This window comes from Mobula birostris, chromosome 3, assembly GCF_030028105.1.
Source record: "Mobula birostris isolate sMobBir1 chromosome 3, sMobBir1.hap1, whole genome shotgun sequence".
In the NCBI taxonomy this organism is placed as follows: domain Eukaryota; kingdom Metazoa; phylum Chordata; class Chondrichthyes; order Myliobatiformes; family Myliobatidae; genus Mobula; species Mobula birostris.
The window spans coordinates 41106119-41131026 of NC_092372.1; the positions used below are offsets into that span (position 1 = coordinate 41106119).

General features: G+C 39.0%; 1 protein-coding gene across 1 annotated transcript in view; it reads left to right on the forward strand.

The window, feature by feature from the left end:
- The window catches only part of ndufs4 (NADH:ubiquinone oxidoreductase subunit S4), a 106948-nt gene that overhangs the window by 26212 nt on the left and 55828 nt on the right, over nucleotides 1-24908 (forward strand). The window contains 1 exon segment of the mRNA XM_072252504.1: nucleotides 5611-5689. Coding sequence (XP_072108605.1) covers nucleotides 5611-5689 — 79 coding nt within the window.

Here is a 24908-nt window from a genome sequence, read left to right on the forward strand (position 1 = left end):
AACTACCTTAGCAAGGACCTGGACCCATTGCAATTTGCCTATTGCCACAATAGGTCAACGGCAGATAATGGCTCGTCACACAGCTTTAGACCACCTGGACAACACAAACACCTATGTCAGAATGCTGTTCATCGACTGTAACTCAGCATTTAATACCATCATTCCCACAATCCTGATTGAGAAGTTACAGAACCTGGGCCTCTGTACCTTCCTTTGCAATTGGGTCCTCGACTTCTTAACTGGAAGACCACAATCTGTGCAGGTTGCTGATAATATTTCCTCCTCGCTGACGATCAACACTGGTGCACCTCAGGTGTGGGTGCTTAGCTCACTGCTCTATTCTCTCTACACCCATGACTGTGTGGCTAGGCATTGCTCAAATACCATCGATAAATTTGCTGATGATACAACCATTGTTGGTAGAATCTCAGATGGTGACGAGAGGGTGTACAGGAGCAGGATATGCCAACAAGCGGAGTGGTGTCGCAGCAGCAACCTGGCATTCAACGTCAGTACGATGAAGAGCTGATTGTGGACTTCAGGAAGAGTAAGACAAAGGAACACATACCAATCCTCATAGAGGGATCAGAAGTGGAGAAAGTGAACAATTTCAAGTTCCTGAATGTCAAGATCTCTGAGGATCTTTCTTTATTTTTCTTTTTCAATCTTTTTATTGTTTCAGATTAATATACATAACAATATTAATGATACAAAGAGATCAGTGTAACATTGATAATGGTTAGCATATACAAACATAATTCGAGTAAAATATATAATTCAAGCCTCCCAATCTCTGAGTAATTGAACATTAAAGAAGAATTTTATAAAGAACCCCCTAAACTGAAAAAAAAAACACAAAACTGGGATGTCCTATTCCTTCGGATAAGAACATTATTTGTCATTAACTCTGCTCCTCCATAGATAAACAAAAGATTATTTTAAAAAAGGGTTCTGAAAGGGACAACTTACATCATATGAAAATGTTGAATAAATGGTCTCCAGGTTTCTTCAAATTTAACCATACCACAGCTAATTTTTTTCCCGGTTTAAACATAATATAGTTTGAGAAAACCATTGAAAAGTAGTAGGAGGATCAGAATCTTTCCATTTAAGTAAGATGGATCTTTTAGCTATTAGTGTAACAAATGCAATCAATGGCAAGCTGAAACGGATAAGTGACTAACACCTGTCACTGGTAATCCAAAAATTGCAGTAATAAGGTGAGGTTTTAAATTAATACGCAAAACTGTTGAAATAATATCAAAATACCTTTCGAATATTTATCTAAAAGAGGAAGATCTCTGAGGATCTAACCTGGTCCCGACATATCAATGCAGTTATAAAGAAGGCAAGACAGCTGCTATACTTCATTAGGAGTTTGAAGAGATTTGGTATGTCAACAAATAACACTCAAAGACTTCTGTAGTTGTACTGTGCAGAGTATTCTGACAGGCTGCATCACTGTTTGGTATGGAGGGGCTACTGCACAGGACCGAAAGAAGCTGCAGAGGGTTATAAATTTAGTCGGTTCCATCTTGGGTACTAGCCTACAAAGTACCCAGGACATTTTCAAGGAGTGGTGTCTCAGAAAGGCTGCATCCATTATTAATGACCTCCAGCACCTAGGGCATTCCCTTTTCTCACTGTTACCATCAGGTAGGAGGTCCAGAAGCCTGAAGGCACATGCTGAGCAATGCAGGAACAGTTTCTTCCCCTCTGCCATCTAATTCCTAAATGGACATTGAACCCTTGGACACTACCTCACTTTTAAAATATATATTATTTCTGTTTTTTGCTTTATTTTTAATCTATTCTATATATGTATACTGTAATTGAGTTATTTATTTTTTTCTTCTATGTTATGTATTGCATTGAACTGCTGCTGCTAAGTTAACAATTTTCACAACAGGTGTCGGTGATAATAAGCCTGATTCTGTTTCTGAAAATTGGGCTAAGTTGTTTTGAAAACGAATTTCAACTTTGTATTATATAGCTATTTGGTCAGATGAATATTGTAATACAAAGTTAAGAATTAGTGCTGCACTGGAGGATGGAAGGTTAGTGTCTTAAAATCATAATGCCAAAATGTATCAGTAATGAAGAACTGCAGAATGTTCTACCAGTGATTATAATTGTTGGTGAGTATTTTGGATGTAAAATCCAATTTTCTTTTTAGAAATATAATAGTTTCTGGTTAATTTGGGCAGCCATTCATTTGAGTCAACTCTTAAATAACAACAAATAAATCAAGAAAATAGCTGGGATTCCTTTGTTTATTTGGGATACCGTGCCACTTAATTGGGGCAGGAGACTTGCTGAAAAGTTTTTATCTCGTGTCAGTTGCATGCACTTGTGTGACCGTTGTACACTGCACTTCAAGCTAAGTAGTGTCAGTAGTGTGTGTTTTGTATTCAACACGCAGTGATTTTTGTTCCTGATAGTTGATGGGAAATAAGACAATTCTGAACTATTTTGCTCACTGTGGTTTCAAACATTAGTGATGCCAGAAATGGCCGGGAGTGAAAATGAAATAATTTCACTACTTCAAGTTAAGAATTATAAAGTATTTGAAAGTATTCTGAATGTTAGAATGAAAATGAAGATTTGAAGGTTGCAGTCAAAAAAAGCTTTGTATGAAGGCTGTCGATTGCCTGCACAGGGTGGGTGTGCTGATTTAGTTCCTTTGTAATCAGTCATAAGAACACAGATAAATTCCTCTGTCGATAATTTTTAGGAACCAATGCACAGTTTTAGAGTACTGTATAGGTATTGCTAGTGTTCTAATTTGTTCTGCATTTCGTTTAAATGCATTGTTACTGAGTTAAATGGTAGTTTGCCTTTCTTATACTTTAAATTATTTCCATGAAACTTTGGCTAACTGGGGCAGCTGCTTTATTGGGCCAAAATGTACTGGTCCCAATGAGTCCCAATTAACCAGAATTCACTGTATTGGGTTTTGTTAGTTTTGAAATTATGTATGAATATAAAGTTCTTTTAAGTTGTATAAAGTGGGCATTCGTCTCCCTAGTATCAAGAACATTTTCATAAGGCGTTACCTCAAAAAGCAATCATCCATTATTAAGGACCCCCGTCACCTAGGACATGTCCACTTCTCATTGCTACCATCGAAGAGGAGGTACAGGAGCCTGTTTCAGGAACAGCTTCTTACCCTCCACCCTCAGATATTTGAATGGATGATGGACCCACGTACACCACCTCACTATTTTCTTTTTTTGCTTTCATTTTGCACTATTTATTTTTATGACCGTGCGTGCGTGTGTGTTTGCGTGAGTGTGTGTGTGCGTGGTGTGTGTGTGCATGGTGTGTGTGCGCGTGGTGTGCGTGCGTGGTGTGTGTGAGTGTGTGCGTGCACAGATCTCGATAGTGTATTGAAAGTGCATTTGTTAGCATCGGAGTGAACATATGCCACTTAATGCTATGCTGATCATGAAACCAGCAAAGATCTATCATAATGAATTGAAAATTGAAGGTAATTGTAAATATTCAACAAGATGGTTGCAAAAATTTAAGTAAAGACTTGACATTATATTTTTAAATACTTGTGGTCATCCTAGCTTGTCACACCAGACAGCCAGCCACTCTAGTGTTGTTTGGTTGATGTTGAGCAGGTCAGTGTCAGCTAAATCAGGTGAGAGTGGGCAGTTGCGCAGAACGTGTTCAATGTTCTGCACCCTATCGCCACACTCACAGGATTCGCTGATCTTTAAACCCCACTTCACCGTATTGTCTCCCATCCTATAAACTCCCTCTCACTCTGTTGAGAACGCACCACTTCCGTCTGCCAAGCAGTGCCCCGTCTGGCAACATTTCTGTGGGGTCTTGCACTGTATTGTTTGGTGGGGTTCTGGCTTGTTTGTTGCCAGGGGTCAATCCTGTATGTTTGGGAGGATGTTCCGTGCGGTGGTTCCTCCACTGTAGCAAAGCTTTTCCTCGATTTTAGGCGGTTGGAAACTGGCACATGGTGATGTAGTGGGTGCTGTGGATCCGAGTTCTGTTTATCTTTTTCAATTTTTGTTGTAGTGTGTCTTTGGATCTCTGGGGGAGCAATGCCTGCAAGTCTGTAAATGATGTTAGTGGGTGTGGGGCACAGTGTGCCCGTGATTATTCGGCAGGCTTCGTTAAGCAACGGGCCTGTTTTCTTCGCATGGGCTGATCTGCCCCAGACAGGTGCACAGTATTCTGCAGGTGCATAGCAGAGTGCTAGGGCAGTTGATCTAAGTGTGTGAACATTAGCTCCCCATTTCGTGCCTGCTAATTTTTTCAAGAGAGAATTGCGAGAGCCAACTTTCCCTTGGAGTTTTTGGATGTGGGTGGCAAATGAGAGCGTCCTATCCATTGTCACACCCAGGTAAATTGGGGACAGATGGTGCTTGAGCTCCTTCCCACACCAGAAGATCTTGAGTTTCCAAGTTGCTTCTCAATTCCTCAGGTGGAATGCACACGCGCCGTGACCCTGTTAATCCGAAAGGAGACCAATCCTGACATTATGCGCCAGACCAAGTGATCCAGTGGGTGGTAAAAGGATAAACCCTTGGCCCACTGGAAATCATGAAATACTTGTGGTAATAAAGCATCTGCTGATCACGAAGCAGAAGAGAAATTCATGGATGAGTTTGCCAAGATTTGAATTTGAATTTACTTTTATTTCTTACATCCTTCACTGCAAGATCATCAGATAATCACTGATGAAACTCTTAACACCAGAACAAGTCTACAATGCCGATTGTTTTTATACCTTGTGTATAAAACCTTAAAAGGTAATGTACAAATACAGTGTACAGTAACCTTTTAATCAAAACATGGCATCGTAGGTGGAGACTGAAAACTTGCCATTGTTTGTTGTTTTTCAACAGCTGATTCAGGTATGCTATGCTGCTTTTGTTACCCTGCACACATGATATCATTATATTAGTGGTGTGTAAATTTTTTTACTATGTGTAATGAACAGTGTAAGACAAAGACTGCTTAATGGTAGCGTACAAATTCAGAGTTGGAAATTATGGCGGTCCCAAGCTACCTCATATATTCTAAGACCCAAAAAAATCCAAAATGCGAAACACTTCTGGCCCCAAGCATTTCAGGTAAGGGGTAAGTGTGTGTGTGTGTGTGTGTGTGTGTGTGTGTGTGTGTCTGTCTGTGTTTTATTGTTATGTGTTGCATTGAACTGCTGCTGCCAAACAACAAATTTCACAACATATGCCAGGGATATTAAATCTGATTCTGATTCTCAAGTTTAAATTATGCTGGATACTTAACAAATGCTTGCCATGAGAAATTTTAGCTGCTGTCTGCTTGCAGTGTTTGTTCATGACAAGCCAGCTGCATTCACACACTTTTATAGTGTAGCTGTGACCACTGTCAATTTCTGTGACCTAAAGCCTGTAGGATGAAGTAAAGTGAGTGCAGTGTGTTGTTGAAAGCTGATTGATACTCTGACATGAACTCAACAATCTGGGAGAAATAAAATTTCAGCATTTTTATATATCCTTTCTGTCTGTTTTTTAACACAAACATTAATAACCAATTTGTTTCTGTTGCTTCTGTGTGTATGGCATTGAATGAAATGCTTTCTACTGTCTTGCATTGCAGGTCATTGAGCACTTCGACATGGCAGCTGGCTCAGACTCAAACTCGGGACACGCAACTCATAACAGTTGATGAAAAATTGGTAAGGATTTTTAATTGCCAGTACTCCAGTGCCTGGAGGCTGTGTCTGTTCAATAGCAGACATTTCACTATGTTATATACTTCGAGGAAAAGTACACAAAAGGATTACCGTCAAGCATCCAAGGTCAAATATCAGAACAGCTGAGATTTCAGTGTTATGCATTGAGGCAATAACTAACTTCTTAAGATCCATCTAAAAGCAGTCACAGACTGTTTATGCCCATGTACAAAGGCAAACTGAGATTGCTGTGTATATAATTTAATGAAAAACATTAATTATTCCATTATATTTATGACAAGTTCAGTGTGCTTTTAAAAATTCAGTTAAAATGCTAATGCTGTAAATAGTAAATATAATAAAGCTATCTAATTATCAGAGCATATTCATTACTTAAACCATTCTCAGTTTTGTACATGAATCATTTAACTGCAATAATGGTGTTGGCTGTATATATCAGTATTGTTTTCTCCCTACATTAATTTTACTTAACCTAATGATTTTTTCTCTTTTAAACTGTGATTTGCTTATAATCTCTGTATGAGAGCACTATTCCCTATGTGCTTTCTATTGACCGGCTTTTTCAAAATGGTTTTCAATGAGAACCCACACAGATGGGCAATAAAAATGTGATAGGTCAGTATTTGGTGTGGACTTCAAGTGAACTAAAAGACTGTGTACATTTAGCTCATGGTGCCATATATGTTGTCCTGAATCTAATTGTGCATTTTCAAAAATTTTGTGTGCTTGTACATGCATGTGAAAGGATTATATAAATTTGGTAGTTACCTAATGTCAAAGCAGCAGAGACATTTTTACATAAAGGAAAGCTTGGTAAATAACCTGCACAGAATTTCCAGCATTTTCTGCTTTTATTATTGTTGTTAAGGGAGTTTACTGCAAAATATTTTTCTGCAATTGTCTGTTAGTGCAATATGATCCAACTGAATGGAGTGTTCTGTGAAAACCAAATTTGAAAGCTGCCCATGTACCATTGCAGTACAATTTAATTCCTGTATACCCTAGCTGTCTACACAGCCTGATGCAAACACATACAAAGATATGTTAGAATGAGGGCCACCGTACGTATGCTTGTTTCTTCTCTGCCCACACCCCCACATGATAGATTCTGATATGTGGATAGTGCACTTCTAGCAGGTCTTGGCCTGTCCAATTCCATTGAGCCGAATTCAACACAGCTGGTAAGCCATCACTCCAAGAATTTATTCATCACAAAATAAAATCCTCTGAGATAAGGGACAGGAAATTCTGGCTACCTGCTTTCTCTAGGGGGCCATCTGAATTGTGTTATCAGTACTGATCTATGATCTGCCAGGGCCATTGTTGTCTTTTAAGTCACATTGAAACATACTTTGCAAAAACAGTAAAAACTTGTTTCAGTGACCCACAGATATGGAAGAGAACATTACTGATGTCATATTTGAGGGTGTATTTGATGGGTTTGTCCTGGAGCCTTGATACTTCAGTGGAATTTATTGATATGTGGTTGTATTTCCAAAGCAATGGAAAATGTATTGCTCTGTAATCCAATTCCAATCACTTCTCTATAGAAGTCAATTTGGAATAAAAACATCTAGAATTGTAATTCATATCTGATATTTTAGTTTAGCTTTCTCTAAAACTCTTCACTTAGAAGATATATTATCAGTAAATTTATATATTATATAAAGATATATTATCAGTAAATTTAACCAATTTCCCCTGGGATCAATAAAGTATGACTGTATTAATGGATAAAGCCAATAGCTGATTTTGATCTATAAGCAGCCATAACTGTATTGAAAATATTCATTTTGTGAGAAGTATACTATATTTTTTTCTCTACGAAAATTCAAGTTCTTAAAAATGGTAAAGAAATCCTTGCAGCCTTGCAAATAGAATTAATTTACTACTTAGTTTTTAAATTTAAAAGCTAGTCAGGATTTGCAGTATTTGATGCAGGAAGATGACAACAAACATTCTTCTCATGATGTGTGTTGAATGATGCTGGAATTAGTGATGGAAAATGCTCTATTTACAGATTGTATATGCAGGCTAACTAATAGAATGAGGGTATACTTGTATGAGTGAATAGAATTTATGAAACAAAATCCCTTTTTTAAAAAAATTTCTGTATTGCTTTGAACTCTTTGTCCTCTAACTGCGACTAAATTAATGTGTCTTGATATCCATAATTCAGTATGTCTTATCACTGTCATCCCTTCCCTCTCTGCTGGGTGCCCATGTCAGCCCAAAGCCTCCAAGTCAGCCTCCGACCCCCAACCCTATCCTTTCCCTCATTCCCTTGTGCTTGTGACTTTCCCAAGTTTTTCCCTCACTCAGTGCAGTTTTGCTGCAACTTGCTATGCAAGTTGAGATGATCAAGGTACAAATTAAGAAATCAATCTTCACTATAAAAATACAAAGCTGTTCTTTATTGAATTGACGCACATTGTTTTTTCATACATGAGTATGTTGTATTAAGTGTAGTATTTAACTGAGAACTGACATGTTCTGATTGCAATATGTATATATTTTAAATTATATCTTGTTACTGTGGCTTAAATCCAAAAAAATTGAAATGCATCAATGTAAATTACCTCTTGATCAGATGGTATTCCCAGTTTATTTTTTGAAATCTAGTTTGGATGGAACTATTCGTTAGCAAATCTGTCAGCTATGTATTGGAACATTGTCTTTTTCTGAAATTGTCAATTGAATATTTTTGGGTTGTAGCAACTTGCATTAGTGTAGTAGTTTTTCAACATGGGAAAAATTTCCCAAATCATTTCATGTGCACATTTTTGGATACTTTGGCACTAAGCCACACATGTATATAGAACAGGTCCAAGTGACTGATGTTAAGGCTCATCCTATTGATAGGGAGAGACTGCAGTCCTTTTTGCCTTTCAACACGCAAAAAGAAAATCAAATGTTTTAGAAGTTTTCAGCAGAACTCTACACAATGGAATAAAAACTAAGGCCAATTAGCTCCTCAATTTTGATTTGCTGTTCGATTACCTTATGGCTGGCACACAAGTTGTTTTTGTCTACCCATTTTAATCCTCATAAGCGCAATAAAACCTGATTTTTAAAATGAAAAATCTGCTAAGTCTATTGGAAGGAACAGTGGACATACAGCTTTCGATCCTGTTTTGCCATTCAGTTTCATCATTGGTGCTGTTCTGGTTGCCTTATTACAGGAAGATATGGAGGCTTTAGAGAAGATTCAGAAGAGGTTTACCTGGATGCTGCCTGAATTGGAGGGCATGAGCTATGACAACTGTTTTTTCTGGAGTGTCAGTTACTAAAGGAGATCATATTGAAGTTTGTGAAGTTATGAGAAGCGTAGAGGAGGCAGATATCTAAAATCTTCTTCCAAGGTAGACATCTCAAATACTAGAGGGCATAACTTTAAGTGAGAGGGGCAAAGGGTCGGTTCCAGTGCTGCTCTATGTTCATTGCTGATCCACAGCTACATTTTACCAACTCAGCTAAATACATTTTCCATTAAAAATCTATTAGTTTCAGTTTTGATTGTTTCTGATTAGTCAAGCAAATTTTAAGGTAGATTTAAAGATTGTTTAATGTCATTTCCAGTAAACAAATGTTAAAAGAGAATTAAATAATTGTTACTGTGGATCTGATGAAGTACAAAAAGTTCACAATAAGATAGCATAATAATTATTGAACAGAATAAATACATAAGATAGCTTATATACATTGATTGTATGCCCATAAAGTGACACTAGACGCAGGAGCGTCTGTACATATGGTGAATGTGACAGGAAATTATATAGTGGTGCTTGCATTGTAGAGGGATGGGTTAGTGGCTGGAGGTGTTGATCAACCTTACTGCTTGGGGAAAGTAACTGTTTCTGAATCTGGTGGCCCTGGTGTGGATGCTATTTAGTCTGCTCCCTGATGGGAGTGGGACAAGTAGTCCATGAGCAGGGTGGGATCTTTCATGATATTACTGGTCCTTTTCCGGCACCTCTCCATATATATACTTTTAGTGGGCAGGCTGGTGCCTGAGATGTGTTGGGCAGTTATGGCTACCCTTTGTAGAGACTTCCTGAAAGCGTGAGTGCAGTTTCCATATCATGCAGTGATGCAGCTTGTTACGATGTCGATGTGTTCTACTGTAGAATGACATGAGCATAGATATGTATAGTCCAGCTCTCTTCAGCCTCCTCAGAAAGTAGAGGTGTTGGTGAGCTTTCCTGATTGTGTATAATGTGTTCAGGGCCCATGAGAGTTGATCGAGATCTGCACTCCCAGGAATTTGAGACTGCCTGCATTTTCCACTGTTGTGCTGCTGATGTAAGGAGTGTGAATGGTGCACATTCTCCTGAAGCTGATAACCATAACCATCTTCTTTGCCTTGTTGACATTGAGGAAGAGGTTATTTGTCCGGCACCAATAATCAACCCCTTTCTAGGAGTAGTTTCTCTTCTACTTCTCTATCAAAGGCCAAAGGTTTCATTTCCCAACCCAGTTCTAAATAGCCTTATTCTCAAACTGTGGCCATTGGCCCTAGTCTCCTCTGTCAGTGGAAATATGCTCCTACCATCTAACCTGTCAAGCCCTTTTAATTTTTGATGAGATCTCTTGCCATTATTCCAACTTCAGGAAAATGTAGTCCCAGACTAACTGATCTCTTACTATGGCAAATCCATCATCCTTTGGCATCTATTGAATCTTTGTTGTACTCCTATGGCAAATGCAACCTTTCTTGGGTAATGAGATTTGATTTCAAAATGTCTGGTACCTTTATTTTTCCCACTAACATTTCTTCAGTTCCTCATCTTAATCCTTAAATTTCCAATATATCTGTCATTATTTTTGTGCCTTCTGTCAAGACACGTGCAAGATAATTATTTAGTTCCTCTGTTATTTGCTTATTTTTCATTATAAATTCTTCTGTCCTGTGTGTGGCTAACATTTGCCCTCCATTTTATGTACCTATAAAAGTCCTTTTAGTTTATTTCCCTTGGTTTGTTCTCATGTTCTGTCTTGCATTCGTTTATCTTTTTTGTCATCCTGCTTTGGGTTCAAAAATGCCGTTAATCCATGGCTTATTATTGTTTCTCACAACTTTATAAGTCTCTTCCTTTGATTTAGTTGTAAGCACACCGGGTTGGCTAAATTTGAGTTTTTATAATTGTAACATTAATTCTATCTGGTTTTATATTCTAAACCTTTTAATGGAATACTGCATGTACTATCAGTCGTACATTTCTTGTCATATGTGGACTAACATATTGTAAGTGAGCAGAGACCTGAGCCTATCATTTAAGATGCATTAATGAAGCTATACTGCACTGCTGAAGGTACTGTTATTTGCATGAGATAGTAAACCAAGGCCCTATCTAAACTCCGAGATGGATTTATAAAGTGCAACGCCTTAATCAGTTTTATCCTTTCACCCAACTTCCCTGAAACAGCTTGTTGTTTAGCTTGTTTATCTGGTTGTTTGCTATACTGTGAGTTAGGGCAGACTGAAATATAATGACTCTTACTCCTGCACTATCACAGTCATTATACTTGAAGGAATTTCTATGGGTTCAAGTGCTTTTATGATGTAACAATTATTGAGTGATAAACACTACTCAACTGAAAGTTCTTTTTCTATAATAGTTGCACTTCATGTGGTAAAAGGCTAGTAATGATAGACGAGTATCCAAACCCACCTCACCTATGCAAGCAGAGAATCTAAATCTAATAGTCTAGAATAAAAATGTTATATCTTGAAGCTATTGGCTTGTTAGAAAAAAATATTCAGTTCACTGAAGCAGTTTATGGAAGATGTAAGCTTGGCCTAATTCAATTCCAGAACCACAGCAACTCATCTGCAAAGCACCAGTATTCAGTGTACAGGAGTGACCCTGACCTTCCATTGCCTGACATTTCAATTCACTACCCCACTCCCACCCTGATCTCTCCATTTGTGCCTTGTGCTCTGTTACAACAAGATCTGACTTGGGCTTGAGAAACAGCACCTCATTTCTGTTTTTGCAGACTTCAGGACCCTGTATTAAATTTCCAAATTTTGGGTATCTTGCTCATTCTTGACTGTATCAAAAATGGCCATTTCTGCCTGTCATCTTCTTAGCCCAGTTACTTTTTTTTATCTAGTCTGGCCTGCTGGGCATGTCCTGCCATTTTTCCATTCGCAAAATGTATTTCACAGTCAAAGAAGTTTATTCCAATATTGAACAAAAAACAATCTACCAGAGGAAGTTCGCTGTTCTAGAGGCATCTGTGGGAAGGGGGGAATTTTTGACATTTTGTGTCAAATCTGCATGTCCCTTAATCCAATCTTAACTGTCATGTTGTCATTTGGTCTCACCCAAGAGGCTAGTTCTCTTAACTTGCCCTGCCATGTAAAGCTAACTTATTTTTTTTCTCTTCCCCATCTTTGATAAAAGGTCCCTGGAGTGATATGTTAACTGTTCCTCTTTTACATAGATGCTGCCTAATGTGCTGAGTGTTTATATAGTTTTCTGCTTCTATTTTGGCTTTCCAACATTAGCAACTTTTTATTTTCATTTTTGACTCTTAACTACCTTGTAAAGTGGCCAAGCAAGCCACTCACTTGTATCAACAGGCTGGTCATCTGGAACTAAGTAAATCACATAATTTGGATGTGGAAAATACTACACTGTTATCACTCCAAAGATATAATCTCTGAAGCAATGTGCTTTATTAAAGGAGCTTCCCCATTAAGAACTATCCTGTTACATTCATAATCTTGAATCAGTTATGTCCTGTTTTACTGTCAGCTGAGGTAGTGCAACAAAATCCGCATCAGATTTAATATCACCAACATATGTCATGAAATTTGTTGTCTTTGAGGCAGCAGTACAATGCAATACATAATAATAGGGAAAACATCATGAATTACTGTGCGTGTGTGTGTGTGTGTGTGTGTGTGTGTGTGTGTGTGTGTATTTTTAAATAGTTAAATAAGTGGTGCAAAATTAAAAATAAAAAAAAGTAATGAGGTAGAATGCATGTAGGATGGAAGAGGCCTGGGAGTCATTAGCATTGATTCCAGACCCCATGAAGTCTGAGCACTATGCCAAACACTGCTTTTAAATAAAACACCTAATGATCACTATATATATGATCACTATATATATATATACACACACTACACTGTTATCATTCCAAAGCTATAATCTCTGAAGCAATGTGCTTTATTAAAGGGCTATATATATATATATATATATATATATATATATATATAGCCCTGCCTCTGGTGATGAATGAGCGATGCTGTGTTGAATATCATGAGCAGCAAACATTGCAGTAAGCAAGTAGCAATGTATTACAAACACAAGAAAATCTGCAGATGCCTAAAATCCAAGCAACACACACAAAATGCTGGAAGAACTCAGCAGGCCAGGCAGCATCAATGGAAAGTGTAAACAGTTGACATTTCGGGCCGAAATCCTCCATCAGGACTGGAAAAAACAATGAATAGCAATGCTTCAGAGGATTCAACATCCACAACTAGGACCAGGGCAGCGATGAAGAAGATAGGTCAGTACAATGGTACCAGCACAGACTATAGCTACTGGATTGACTGCCGAAGTGACAAGAGGGCATGCATGTTCTCAAGTCTACCTGTTGAAGATTGAGATAGGAAAAAAAAGACATCGCTTTTTCTTAAAAAAAATGTGAAGTGCTTGGGTGGAGAATGGAAAATGACAGATATATTCCTGTAACACACAATTATTTGAGCTACATTTGCCTTCCTGTCAGCTTGAACCAGTCTGGTTATTCTCCTCTGATCACTCTAATTAACAAGGCGCTTTCACTCACAGAACTGCTGCTCGCTGGATTTTTTACTTTGTTTTTCACACCATTCTCTATAAACTCTAGAAACTTGTATGTGAAAATCCCAGAAGATCAGCAGTTACTGAAAGGAACTAAAACCACTCCATCTGGCACCAACAATCATTACACGGTCAAAGTCACTTAGATCACATTTCTTCCCCATTCTGATGTTTGCTTTAAACAACAACTGAACCTCTTGACCATGTCTGTATGCATTTATGCATTGAATTTTCTGCCACCTGATTGGCTGGTTAGATATTTGCATTAATGAACGGGTATACTTAATAAAGTGACCACTGAATATATCCAGTACACTTGAAATGCAAGAAGTGATTATTGAAATATTAAAAATTATAGAGCGAGTAAATAGCATAAAAAGGAAAAGCAAGCAGCTGGAAAGCAGTAGATGCCACTGGCCCATTCATTATGTTTCTTGTTGTCAAAAGCTTTCCCCAATGTTTTTAGGACCGTGTTTTAAATACCCAGTGGAAATTATCCCTGTGCCTTGGTTATATTACTGTTTGAGGGTGCTTAGCGATTCCTGTAATTGTCAACTCTATTTAAAGAAAACCCTTGGCTGAAAAACAAATTGGGACATCCATATGGTTGTATCATGTACACCTTTTTGAACCTGAAGTGCTTCAGGATTTGTCTTCCTGATTCTGCACTTAAGTCAAGTTTAACTATTTTAATTATTTATTTTGAGCTACGACATGGAGTAGGCCCATCTGATCCAAGCTGCAGCACCCCACCAACCCCCGATTCAACCCTAGCCTAATAATGGGGAAATTTACAATAGCCAATTAACCTTTCAGCGGGGACACCTTTGGACTGTGGAGAAACTCGCACATTTCACAGGGAGGACGTGCAGACTCCTTACATGTGACATTGGAATTGAACCCTGAACTCTTCCCCAAGCTATAAAAGTGTCAGGCTAATGTGGCACCCCATATTGATCTGCATGTATTTGTGCTCCTCAACATTTTGTAGGGAAACAATATTAGTTCTGTAAATATCTCCTTGTAGTCTAGAGATCAAAGTCCTAGATTCATCTTTTACTGTTCTTTGAGAATCCTTTCTGATGTAGAATAATCAGGGGGATAAAAGGAAATGATCTGAGAAGTTAGGAGGTGATTAGGTGGAATAGGCAAAGGGCTGAAGAAGGGAGTTGTGAAGTGAGCAATTCTTGCAGAAGTTGAAAAGGGAGGAACAGAAAAATGTAACTGGTAGTGGGATCTCGTTGGATATGGTGGAAGTTGCAGAGAATGATATTTTGGATGTGGAGGTTCCTGGGGTGGTAGGTGAGACAAAGGGAACCCTATCCCTGTTGTGTCAGGGTGTTGGGGGGGTGGGATGATGGGTGAGGGCATATGCGTGGGAAGTGGAGGGCATACGGGTTGAGGATATCATTGATAGTGTTGGAAGATAAACCCTGTTTTCTGAAAGGAAGAAGTGAATAACTTTGATGTCCTCCTCCAAGAGGACCACAACTTTTTGTAGGGGTTGGAGGCTTGCGTGCTTCAATAACACAGAGAGGTATGTTGGCTGGAGTCAGGCCCTTGTGCTTTGATTCTTGGTAGGGTCACCCATGCCAAACAGGTCAAAGGGTAGAAGCCAGACTAAGAGTGGTCCTCCAGGTTTGGGGGTTCAGCTCAGGGCTAACAACCTGGACTGGTCAAAAGAAAATTGTTAAAGAAACAGCAAAAGCTACTCTAAGTGCCAGCAGCGTAACAGGCAGTAACCAATTAACTTAAATGTCCAGGAATAGAAGGCCTCATCCTGAGAACAGGCAGGGGAAGTGAGAGAAGAGAACAGCATTCTTACAAGTGAGAGGTTGGGAAGAGCTATAGAACATCAAGCCAGTCACTTAAAACATCTTTTCTTTCTTGTCCTTGTTAATATTTCAGTGTTTGATCTTTGTTTGATAATAGCTCTGCAGTTAGTTTTAATATTTTATGTATGATATGAATTTTTTAAAATTTTATTTGGAGATACAGTGCAGAAGAGGCTCACGCGGCCCAACAAGCTGTGCTGCCCTGCAACCCGTCTACTTTAACACTAGCTTAATCACAGGACAGTTTACAATGACTAACCAGTATGTCTATAGACTGTGGGAGGAAACCAGAGCACCCTGAGAAAACCCACACATTCACAGGGAGAACATGCAAACCTCCTTACAGACCGTGCCGGAATTGAACTCTGAAGTGTAACAGCATGCTAACCACTATGCTACCATGGTGCCCTTTTAAAGACAAAGCCATTTGATCCAAAGATCTTTGATGTTTGAGCTCCACATGAATCTTTGCATACACTTAGTCTAGCCTCATTGTATATAATTTTATTCATTTGCCCCTCATGATTTTCTCTTTGCTAGTCATCTCACTTTGACCAGAAATGTGAAATTTGCAGTTACACAAATTCTATCTATATAGTGATATCAGAGATGTGATTTCAGATGTGCATCCATTTCTTTGTGTCTTAGAGAAGTCCATTTGTCCCATCAATTCTATTTCCCTGTGACCTATTCTCTCCAGTGCCCATTAACTCCCCTCTTTCTCCTGTTCGTACCCCCAAGCACCATGCTGGCAGTAATGTAACTTTCAAACAACTTTGGGATGTTGGAGCGCACGTGAGAAAACCTATGCAGTCACATATATGGTAGTCCCACGTGGAAAACAGTATGGTCAAGTTCAAAATCAGACAGCTGCAGCTGAGAAGTTGTAACAATGTAGCCAGGAGGTCACGAACTCCGAAGTATCTATTAATCTGTACATTATTTATATTTTAGTATGAAACTGCTAGTATTTCTTCATTATTATAACACAGAAAGAGGCTATTCAGTCCATGTATATCACAGCTGTTATCAGAGCAACTATTTTATTTTTCTGCAGCCCTGCAAGCTTTTCTCTGTCACATGCCCATCACCTTTCATTTGGTGTAGGTACATAGCAAAAAAACATTGGAACATTTAACCTACCAGCACATCTTTTGGGCATGTGCAGAAGCCAGATTACACAGAAGAAGTCAGCCCAGTCACAGGCACTACCACACGTTGCTCAGCTACTGTGCTCTCATGTTAAATAAACTTGAATATCCAGATCTGGGATGAAACCAGAAGGAAATGTTGCAACTTCAATCAAGGATTGGCATGTGAGCCACATGATGGCATATGGCAGGTTTCTGCTAAGTAAATTGTCATAAATGAAATTTCCCTTAAGCTGAGTGGGATATATTGAGCATATATAAATGTTTAGTTTTTCAGAATACATTCTCTATTTAATGAGAGCGTATTAAACAGAAGCCATAATAGCCCTCCCGATTCCGGTAATCCATAAAATTGTGAACAAACCGATTTCTCAAAAAGGATGGTCCTGGCAACCAAAAAAACTATCCAGGAATTATACTAGTATATTTGCAGCAGGGATTATTTTTATATCAGAGGACTGAGCATAATGCTAAAGAAGGGGTCAAGTGATGTGTTAACATTGTTATTGTTCCCTTCGAGGTCAAAACAAACTCTGTCAAAAGTTTGCAATGGAGAACTTGCTTTTAGTAGGAATAAATGGGAAGGGCACGACTATGAAAACAATATAAATAATTTCCAGCCAGCTGCAAGCAGGAGGACTGTCACATTAACTTGTCTGAAACTAAATGGTTTAATTTCAGTTATTGATAATACTGGTAGCCACTCAACATACTTACTGCAATAAAAATTTGAATCTGAGCACTGACTGATCATCACTTAAAATGTATGTTTTGCCAGAGCTAGTAAATAAAGTAGTGAAACATCTCAATTGGCAGAAAAATGGTCTTGCCTAGCAGACAGCAGTGTATGCATTTTGGGATACTGTGTTGCCTGATACACAGTACAGCTGCCACAAATGAATGGCTTGCATGACTTTGACCTATTTTCTCTTTACCCCTAAGGTATTTTCATATTCCCAGTGATTGTTCAATGGTTTTTGGCTTCTTTTACGTTACTAGCAATGGTCTCATTATCTTGATAATCATGTTTATTTTGGCAGTTGCAATTGGAACGGATCCCATATCTGTATAGATCTGATTTATAGAAGAAATGTTGTATAAATTTAGTAGTTGTAATTAATCCTATCAGAAAAGAATACCCTCTCTCAGACGAAGTAAGTAAAAATGTTATTTACAAGAGTAAATTGAAGTTATCTTCATTAACACTGGAAATAACATTTCAATGTAATATATGATTTTTTTTAAAAAGGAGAGAAGTATTGTGGTAGGAGAAAATATCCTTTCTTCATTTAAGTAAGAAGAAATGCCTATTTTTTTTGCATTATCAAATAGAAATCTGCCTGCTGAAGATTAGTCATGCATAGCCTGATCCATTTGGATAATATTTTGGGGTCCATTTTATCTTGCTTCTCACTGGGAATTTGATACTGTTAGAGGAAACAGCTTATTTTCCAGTCTGCAGGCAGATATTGTTGCATTACTTGGAGAAATTTAAGCTTTTAGCTAGCTAGTTACACTGAGATGAGAAAAAATGACATATTTGTTAATTTAAAAAAAAATTTGAATTAAAGGTTGCAGAGGGACAAATCTTCTGCTCCCCCTCATGAAAGAGTCATGATTTTTTCTTGCCTTCTATCCTGTTCTTTCCATACTGCTTGTACCTATAAATAATCCAGCGTAGAGAATGTAAGCTTTATGAAATACTTAACACATGTTCAAATGGTTATAGTCCAGATGGTTTTGGACTAACATGTGCTATGCTGTTTGTGTAAGACATCAATCTTATTAAAATAGTTGTAAAACATTGAAATACAGGCACCTTTGGGGAAAGTACCTTCCAGTACCTCCTTAAACTACTTGAACAGATAACATTAACAAGCAGAAAGCGTTCATCTTTTTAAGCAGTGAAGTAATGTTTTTGATTCAGTTGATCCATGGTATGGTCATCTGTTACTTGCAAGTCATGAAACTTCTGGTATATCTAATTGGAAAACTACACAGATCTATCAGAAACTTGCCATTGAGATAGGAACAGGCAAGATGACTGAAGTAGATACTTCTATTCCATTGGAGAATCTTGGACTGGCAGCCTCTTCTTGATTGAACATTTGACATAATTGCTCCATATCCATTCGGTAGAACTATATTGACATTAGCATCTCAGAGCTATCTTTAAAAGAAAAATACTTTTTTAAAAAATTGCAAACAATTGATATATAGATTGAGTTCCCCTTATCTGAAATTCCAACATCTGATAGCCTCCGAAATCCAATTTTATTTTTTTAGCAGCTGACATAACATCACAAATAGAAAATTCCACAAGACGCTAGGAAGGTTCTCAGGTGATGCCCAGGTCTCTGTGCACCACAGACAGTTCTGAGAAGTGAGCTCACATATGCAATGGACAGATTAATGAAAAATAGAAAATCACTGCAAAAAGCAAAAAATGAAGATCTCAATCATGTATCACCAGTGTCAGTGAACATATACCACTTAAATGTATGCTGATCATGAAACAAGCAAAGATCTGTCACAATAAACTGAAAATTGAAAGTAGTTGTGAGTATTCAGCAGTCTGGTTGTAGAAATTAAAGAAAAGGCACAACATTAAATGTTTAAAGTGTCTGTTGATCACGAAAATCTAGCACCAGAACAAGTCCACGATACAGATTATTTTTATACTTTACATAAAACCTTTAAAAAAGTAATTTACAAATACATTGTACTGTAACCTTTCAATCAAAACATGGCATCATAGGTGGAGACCGAAAGCCTGCTGTTGCTTGTTGTTCAACAGCTGATATAGGTATTCTTCCGATGTTGCTGTGCTGCTTTTGTTACCCTGCACACATTATATTTTCATTATATTAATGGTATGTCATAATTTTTTCTCTTAAGTACATACTTAAGTGCATATGTACATATGGTATGGAAGTTGTCCTGTCCAAGACCAGAAGAAGCTCCAGATGTTCATGAACACGGCGCAGCACATCACACAAACCAATCTTCTGTCCTTGGACTCACTTTGCACCGCATGCTGTCGGATCAATGCTGCCAGGATAATCAAGGACACGACCCACCCAGCCAACACACTTTTCATCCCTCTTCCCTCCGGGAGAAGGCTCAGGAGCTTGAAGACTCATACGGCCAGATTTAGAAACAGCTTCTTTCCAACTGTGATAAGACTGCTGAACAGATCCTCACCCGGATCTGGGCTGTACCCTCCAAATATCTGGACCTGCCTCTCGGTTTTTTTTTTGCACTACCTTACTTCCCATTTTTCTATTTTCTATTTATGATTTATAATTTAATTTTTTAATATTTACTATTGATTTGTAATCCCAGGAGCGGGAAGCGCAGAATCAAATATCGCTGTGATAATTGTATGTTCTAGTATCAATTATTTGGTGACAATAAAGTATAAAGTATAAGATTGTGTGATGAACAAGTGTTACACAAAGACTGCTTACCAGTAGCACATAAATTCAGAGTTGGAAGTGATGGCAATGATGATGATCGTTCCAAAATCCAAAACATTTCTGTCCCCAAGCATTTCGAAATGGGATACTCATCCTGTACCAAAATTGTGTGTGACTTTTACATGAAACTTCCACATTTTTTCTGGAATATCTCATTTGGTCGAACAAACGTGCTGCAATATGCAGAATCAGAATCAAGTTTATTATCACTGACATATCGTTTAAGTAGGAATAGAGTAATTTTCCTCACAGACTTTTTTCAGTTTACAGATATTTTGAAATATTTTCTTGAACGTCTGAATGCATTTTAAAACTGCTTTATCATCATTGTTTAATTTAGTCAAAGAATCATACAGTATTCCTCCATCTCATTATTGGCCGTCAAATAGCTCTCTATTCTAATCCATTTTTCACCAGTCAACCCTTAGCTTAGTCTTACAAGCCATTATGTTTCAAGTGCTCTTCTAAATACTTAAATGTTTGAGAGTCTGTACCTCCTCAGCTCCCCAGGCAGTGTGTTTCAGATTTCAACTACCTTCTGGATAGAAAAAATATTCTTTAAATCCCTTTTAACTGTCCTATCCCTTAAACCTATGTCCCCTAGTTATAGACAGTCCTACTGAAGAAAGATTTCTCACTGTTTACTCTATTTAGACCCCTCATAATTTTAGCAACTTGAAATATGAAAGAGTGAGCTGTATAATTTTCAATCACAAACTAGAGAAAATCTGCAGGTCCTGGAAATCCAAGCGACACACATACAGTGCTGGAGGAACTCAGCAGGCCAGGTAGCATCTTTGGGGGAAAAAGTACAGTTGACATTTCAGGCCGTGACCCTTCGGCAGGACTGAAGAAAAAAACTGAGGAGTAGAGAGAAACACAAGGTGATATGTGAAACGTAAAAGGGGTGGGATGAGGCAAAGAACTGGGAAGTTGATTGGTGAAAGAGATACAGTGCTGGAGAATGGGGAGTCTGATAGAGGACAGGAGCCCATGGAAGAAAGAAAAGTGGGGAGGAGCACCAGAGGAAGGCGATGGGCGGGTAAGGAGATGAGGTAAGAGAGGGGAAAGGTGAAGAGGTGGGGGGCATTACAAGAGGTTTTCAAATATATTTAATTTGTTGCTCATCTGCCATGCCGTATTTAGTAGCTGTTCTGAATTAAACAAATGAGTGGTGTTCAAAGGAATCCAAGTGTTCCAATGAATCACGAGGTTAGCAGACCGGTCCAACAAGAAAGCATATGGATGTTAACCTTTACTGCAAAGTGGTTGGTGTTTAAGAATAGAGAAGTTTTGTTACAGTTGTAGTGGGTGTTGTTGAAGCCACACCTGGATTAGTTTTGAGTCCCGTAACTCAAACAGGATATTGAAAGAGGATTGAAACATTCACATACTATACAAAATAGCAATGATCTGCATTGGCTAGGATCTTCAGGTGAGGAATCTGAAAATGGACAGTTGGAACCAAACAGATTTAATAACTTGTTTACTTAACCTGTAACAGATTTGACAGTGTGACCCCTGTCCATCCCACACATGAGCCATCTGTTGTCGGCCCCCAACTAACACATGTTCCACTCTCCCTTCCTACTCCTCCTCACAGTCCCCCACCCTGCCTCTCATGACTATACCCCTTCCCCACACGAAACCACCATGGTGGGCTTCACAGCTCTACAGGTGAGAAGACAGCTGAAACGTCTCAACCCAAGCAAGGCTGCAGGACCGGATGGTGTCAGTACCAGGGTGCTCAAAGCCTGTGCCCCTCAGCTATGTGGAGTACTTCGCCAGGTGTTCAACCTGAGCCTGAGGCTCCGGAGGGTTCCTGTATTGTGGAAGATGTCCTGCCTCATCCCTGTGCCGAAGAGGCCGTGCCCTAGCGGCCTCAATGACTACAGACCGGTGGCATTGACCTCCCACATCATGAAGACCCTGGAGAGACTTGTTCTGGAGCTGCTCCGGCCTATGGTCAGGCCACACTTAGATCCCCTCCAGTTCGCCTACCAGCCCCGACTAGGAGTTGAGGATGCCATCGTCTTCCTGCTGAACCTGTCTATGCCCACCTGGACAAGCCAGTGAGCACTGTGAGGGTCGTGTTTTTTGACTTCTCCAGTGTGTTCAACACCATCCGCCCTGCTCTGCTGGGGGAGAAGCTGACAGCGATGCAGGTGGATGCTTCCCTGGTATCATGGATTCTTGATTACCTGACTGGCAGACCACAGTACGTGTGCTTGCAACACTGTGTGTCCGACAGAGTGAACAGCAGCACTGGGGCTCCACAGGGGACTGTCTTGTCTCCTTTTCTCTTCACCATTTACACCTCGGACTTCAACTACTGCACAGAGTCTTGTCATCTTCAGAAGTTTTCGGATGACTCTGCCATAGTTGGATGCATCAGCAAGGGAGGTGAGGCTGAGTACAGGGCTATGGTAGGAAACTTCATCACATGGTGTGAACAGAATTATCTGCAGCTTAATGTGAAAAAGATTAAGGAGCTGGTGGTAGACCTGAGGAGAGCTAAGATACCGGTGACCCATGTTTCCATCCAGGGGGTCAGTGTGGACACGATGGAAGATTACAAATACCTGGGGATACGGATTGACAATAAACTGGACTGGTCAAAGAACACTGAGGCTGCCTACAAGAAGGGTCAGAGCCGTCTCTATTTCCTGAGGAGACTGAGGTCCTTTAACATCTGCCGGACGATGCTGAGGATGTTCTATGAATCTGTGTTGGCCAGTGCTATCATATTTGCTGTTGTGTGCTGGGGCAGCAGGCTGAGGGTAGCAGACACCAACAGAATCAACAAACTCATTTGTAAGGCCAGTGATGTTGTGGGGATGGAACTGGACTCTCTCAGGGTGGTGTCTGAAAAGAGGATGCTGTCTAAGTTGCATGCCATCTTGGTCAATGTCTCCCATCCACTACATAATGTACTGGGTGGGCACAGGAGTACATTCAGCCAGAGACTCATTCCACCGAGATGCAGCACTGAGCGTCATAGGAAGTCATTCCTGCCTGTGGCCATCAAACTTTACAACTCCTCCCTTGGAGGGTCAGACATCCTGAGCCAATAGGCTGGTCCTGGATTTATTTCATAATTTACTGGCATAATTTACATATTACTATTTAACTATTTATGGTTCTATTACTATTTATTATTTATGGAGCAACTGTAATGAAAACCAATTTCCCCCGGGATTAATAATGACTATGACTAATGACACTTAATTGTACTCACTGTCGCTTCTCTCAACCTCTTCAATCCTTCAGTCTTTAGAGAAGTGCAGAGTTTTTTTAAGATGGGTATTCTTAGCTGCAAATTGAAGAGCAAAAACTGCAAATGCTGGAAATCTAAAGCAAGTACTAAGTAACAGAAACATTCAGCTAGTCAGAGAAACATTCATTATCTAAGGTCAGAGCACTACTGCACTACCATGCTGCCCTACTAGCAGTTACTACTAATCTATTTGCTGATACTCAGTTTGATTCTGACAATATAGCTTTGATCCAAACATGGGCAAAAAGAAATTGAAGTCGGGCTAATGTGAAATGACTCCTTTCATCAAGGTAATATATTGACACAATGTGCCATCAAACACCAAAGAACGTAGGTATCATTTATTTCTAGTGGTAACACTTTACACAGGCTAGAATCATACTAAACGCAAGGGGAGGTGGTTGTGGTTTTTAAAAGGGAAGCATCTCATCCTAGGATATACGGGTAGGATTCTGACTTGACTTTCAATCTTTATCCTGCAGCTGCTGGCTTTGCATCATTAGCTCCTCAGCCTCACACGTACATCGAATGTCCATTTCAATATGAGGATGCCTCTTGTATACATTAGGATTATTTTTGCTACAACACATATCAGTAGGGTAAAACTAACCTGTCTCATGACAGTCTAATCACAGTTCGTATTCCCTATCAATGGGTGAGCAATCAAGAGCTTCATGAATTTGACTTCACAATGACAGGGAGAGCTGACATCAGTGCAGTTCTTCAGTGTAATATCCTTGGCCTGACTTTGATGACACTCCTTCATAGAAATCATGGGTGAGGATGTCCGTTAATGATTGATTAGTATTCTGTTCTATTAACAATCTTCTTGAAAAATGAAGTAGTCCCTAACTATGTATAGCACGATCAGGGTCACATTTGTGTACAGACTGATGAGTACCACATTACATTCGCCAGTAAGATGAATGCTGAACAATTGAGATACAATGTCTAGCCATTGTTATTGGTACCTAAGTGAGAATAAACTTGTCTTGGAAGCAGTGCAACAAAGATTTTACAGCAGTGATTGCCGAAATAAATGGATTGCTCTGAAAACAGATTGCATTTTGCTAAAACTTAGTACAGTTTGGAAGAACGATAGGTGATCTCGCTGAAATGTATATATTTCCAAATGGGACTAATAAGCTGGTTGAGAAGGTACTTCTGGCTGGTGTCTCCAGAAGATACAGGCTCATGCCTTCATTTGTTTAAGATTAAGATGAGAGATTTCTTTACACAGAATTGTGAATCATTGGATTTTATTTCCCATAGGGTTATGGGCAATTAGTTATTGAGCGTATTCAAATCGGAGTGGAATAGGTTTCTGAACATCAAGGAGTGGATATCGGGAATAAATGTCAAGTGAGTATAGATGATCACTTATTAATGTAGTCTGGCCTAGTTCTGGTTATGATACTTATATTCTTCGGAGCCAGAAGTGTGATGGCGCACTCTCTTACCTAATGAGTACGACTCCCAAGAACATTCAAAATACAACATCATTAAAATTTAGATGGTCCCCTCAATTGACTTTGTATATGCTATTCATTCCTCCAGATCCAGCATCTGGAAAAGGCCTAGAATTACTCACCAGGTCGTCTTTCCCAAACTATTTCAAACCTGAAATCTCTGCCAC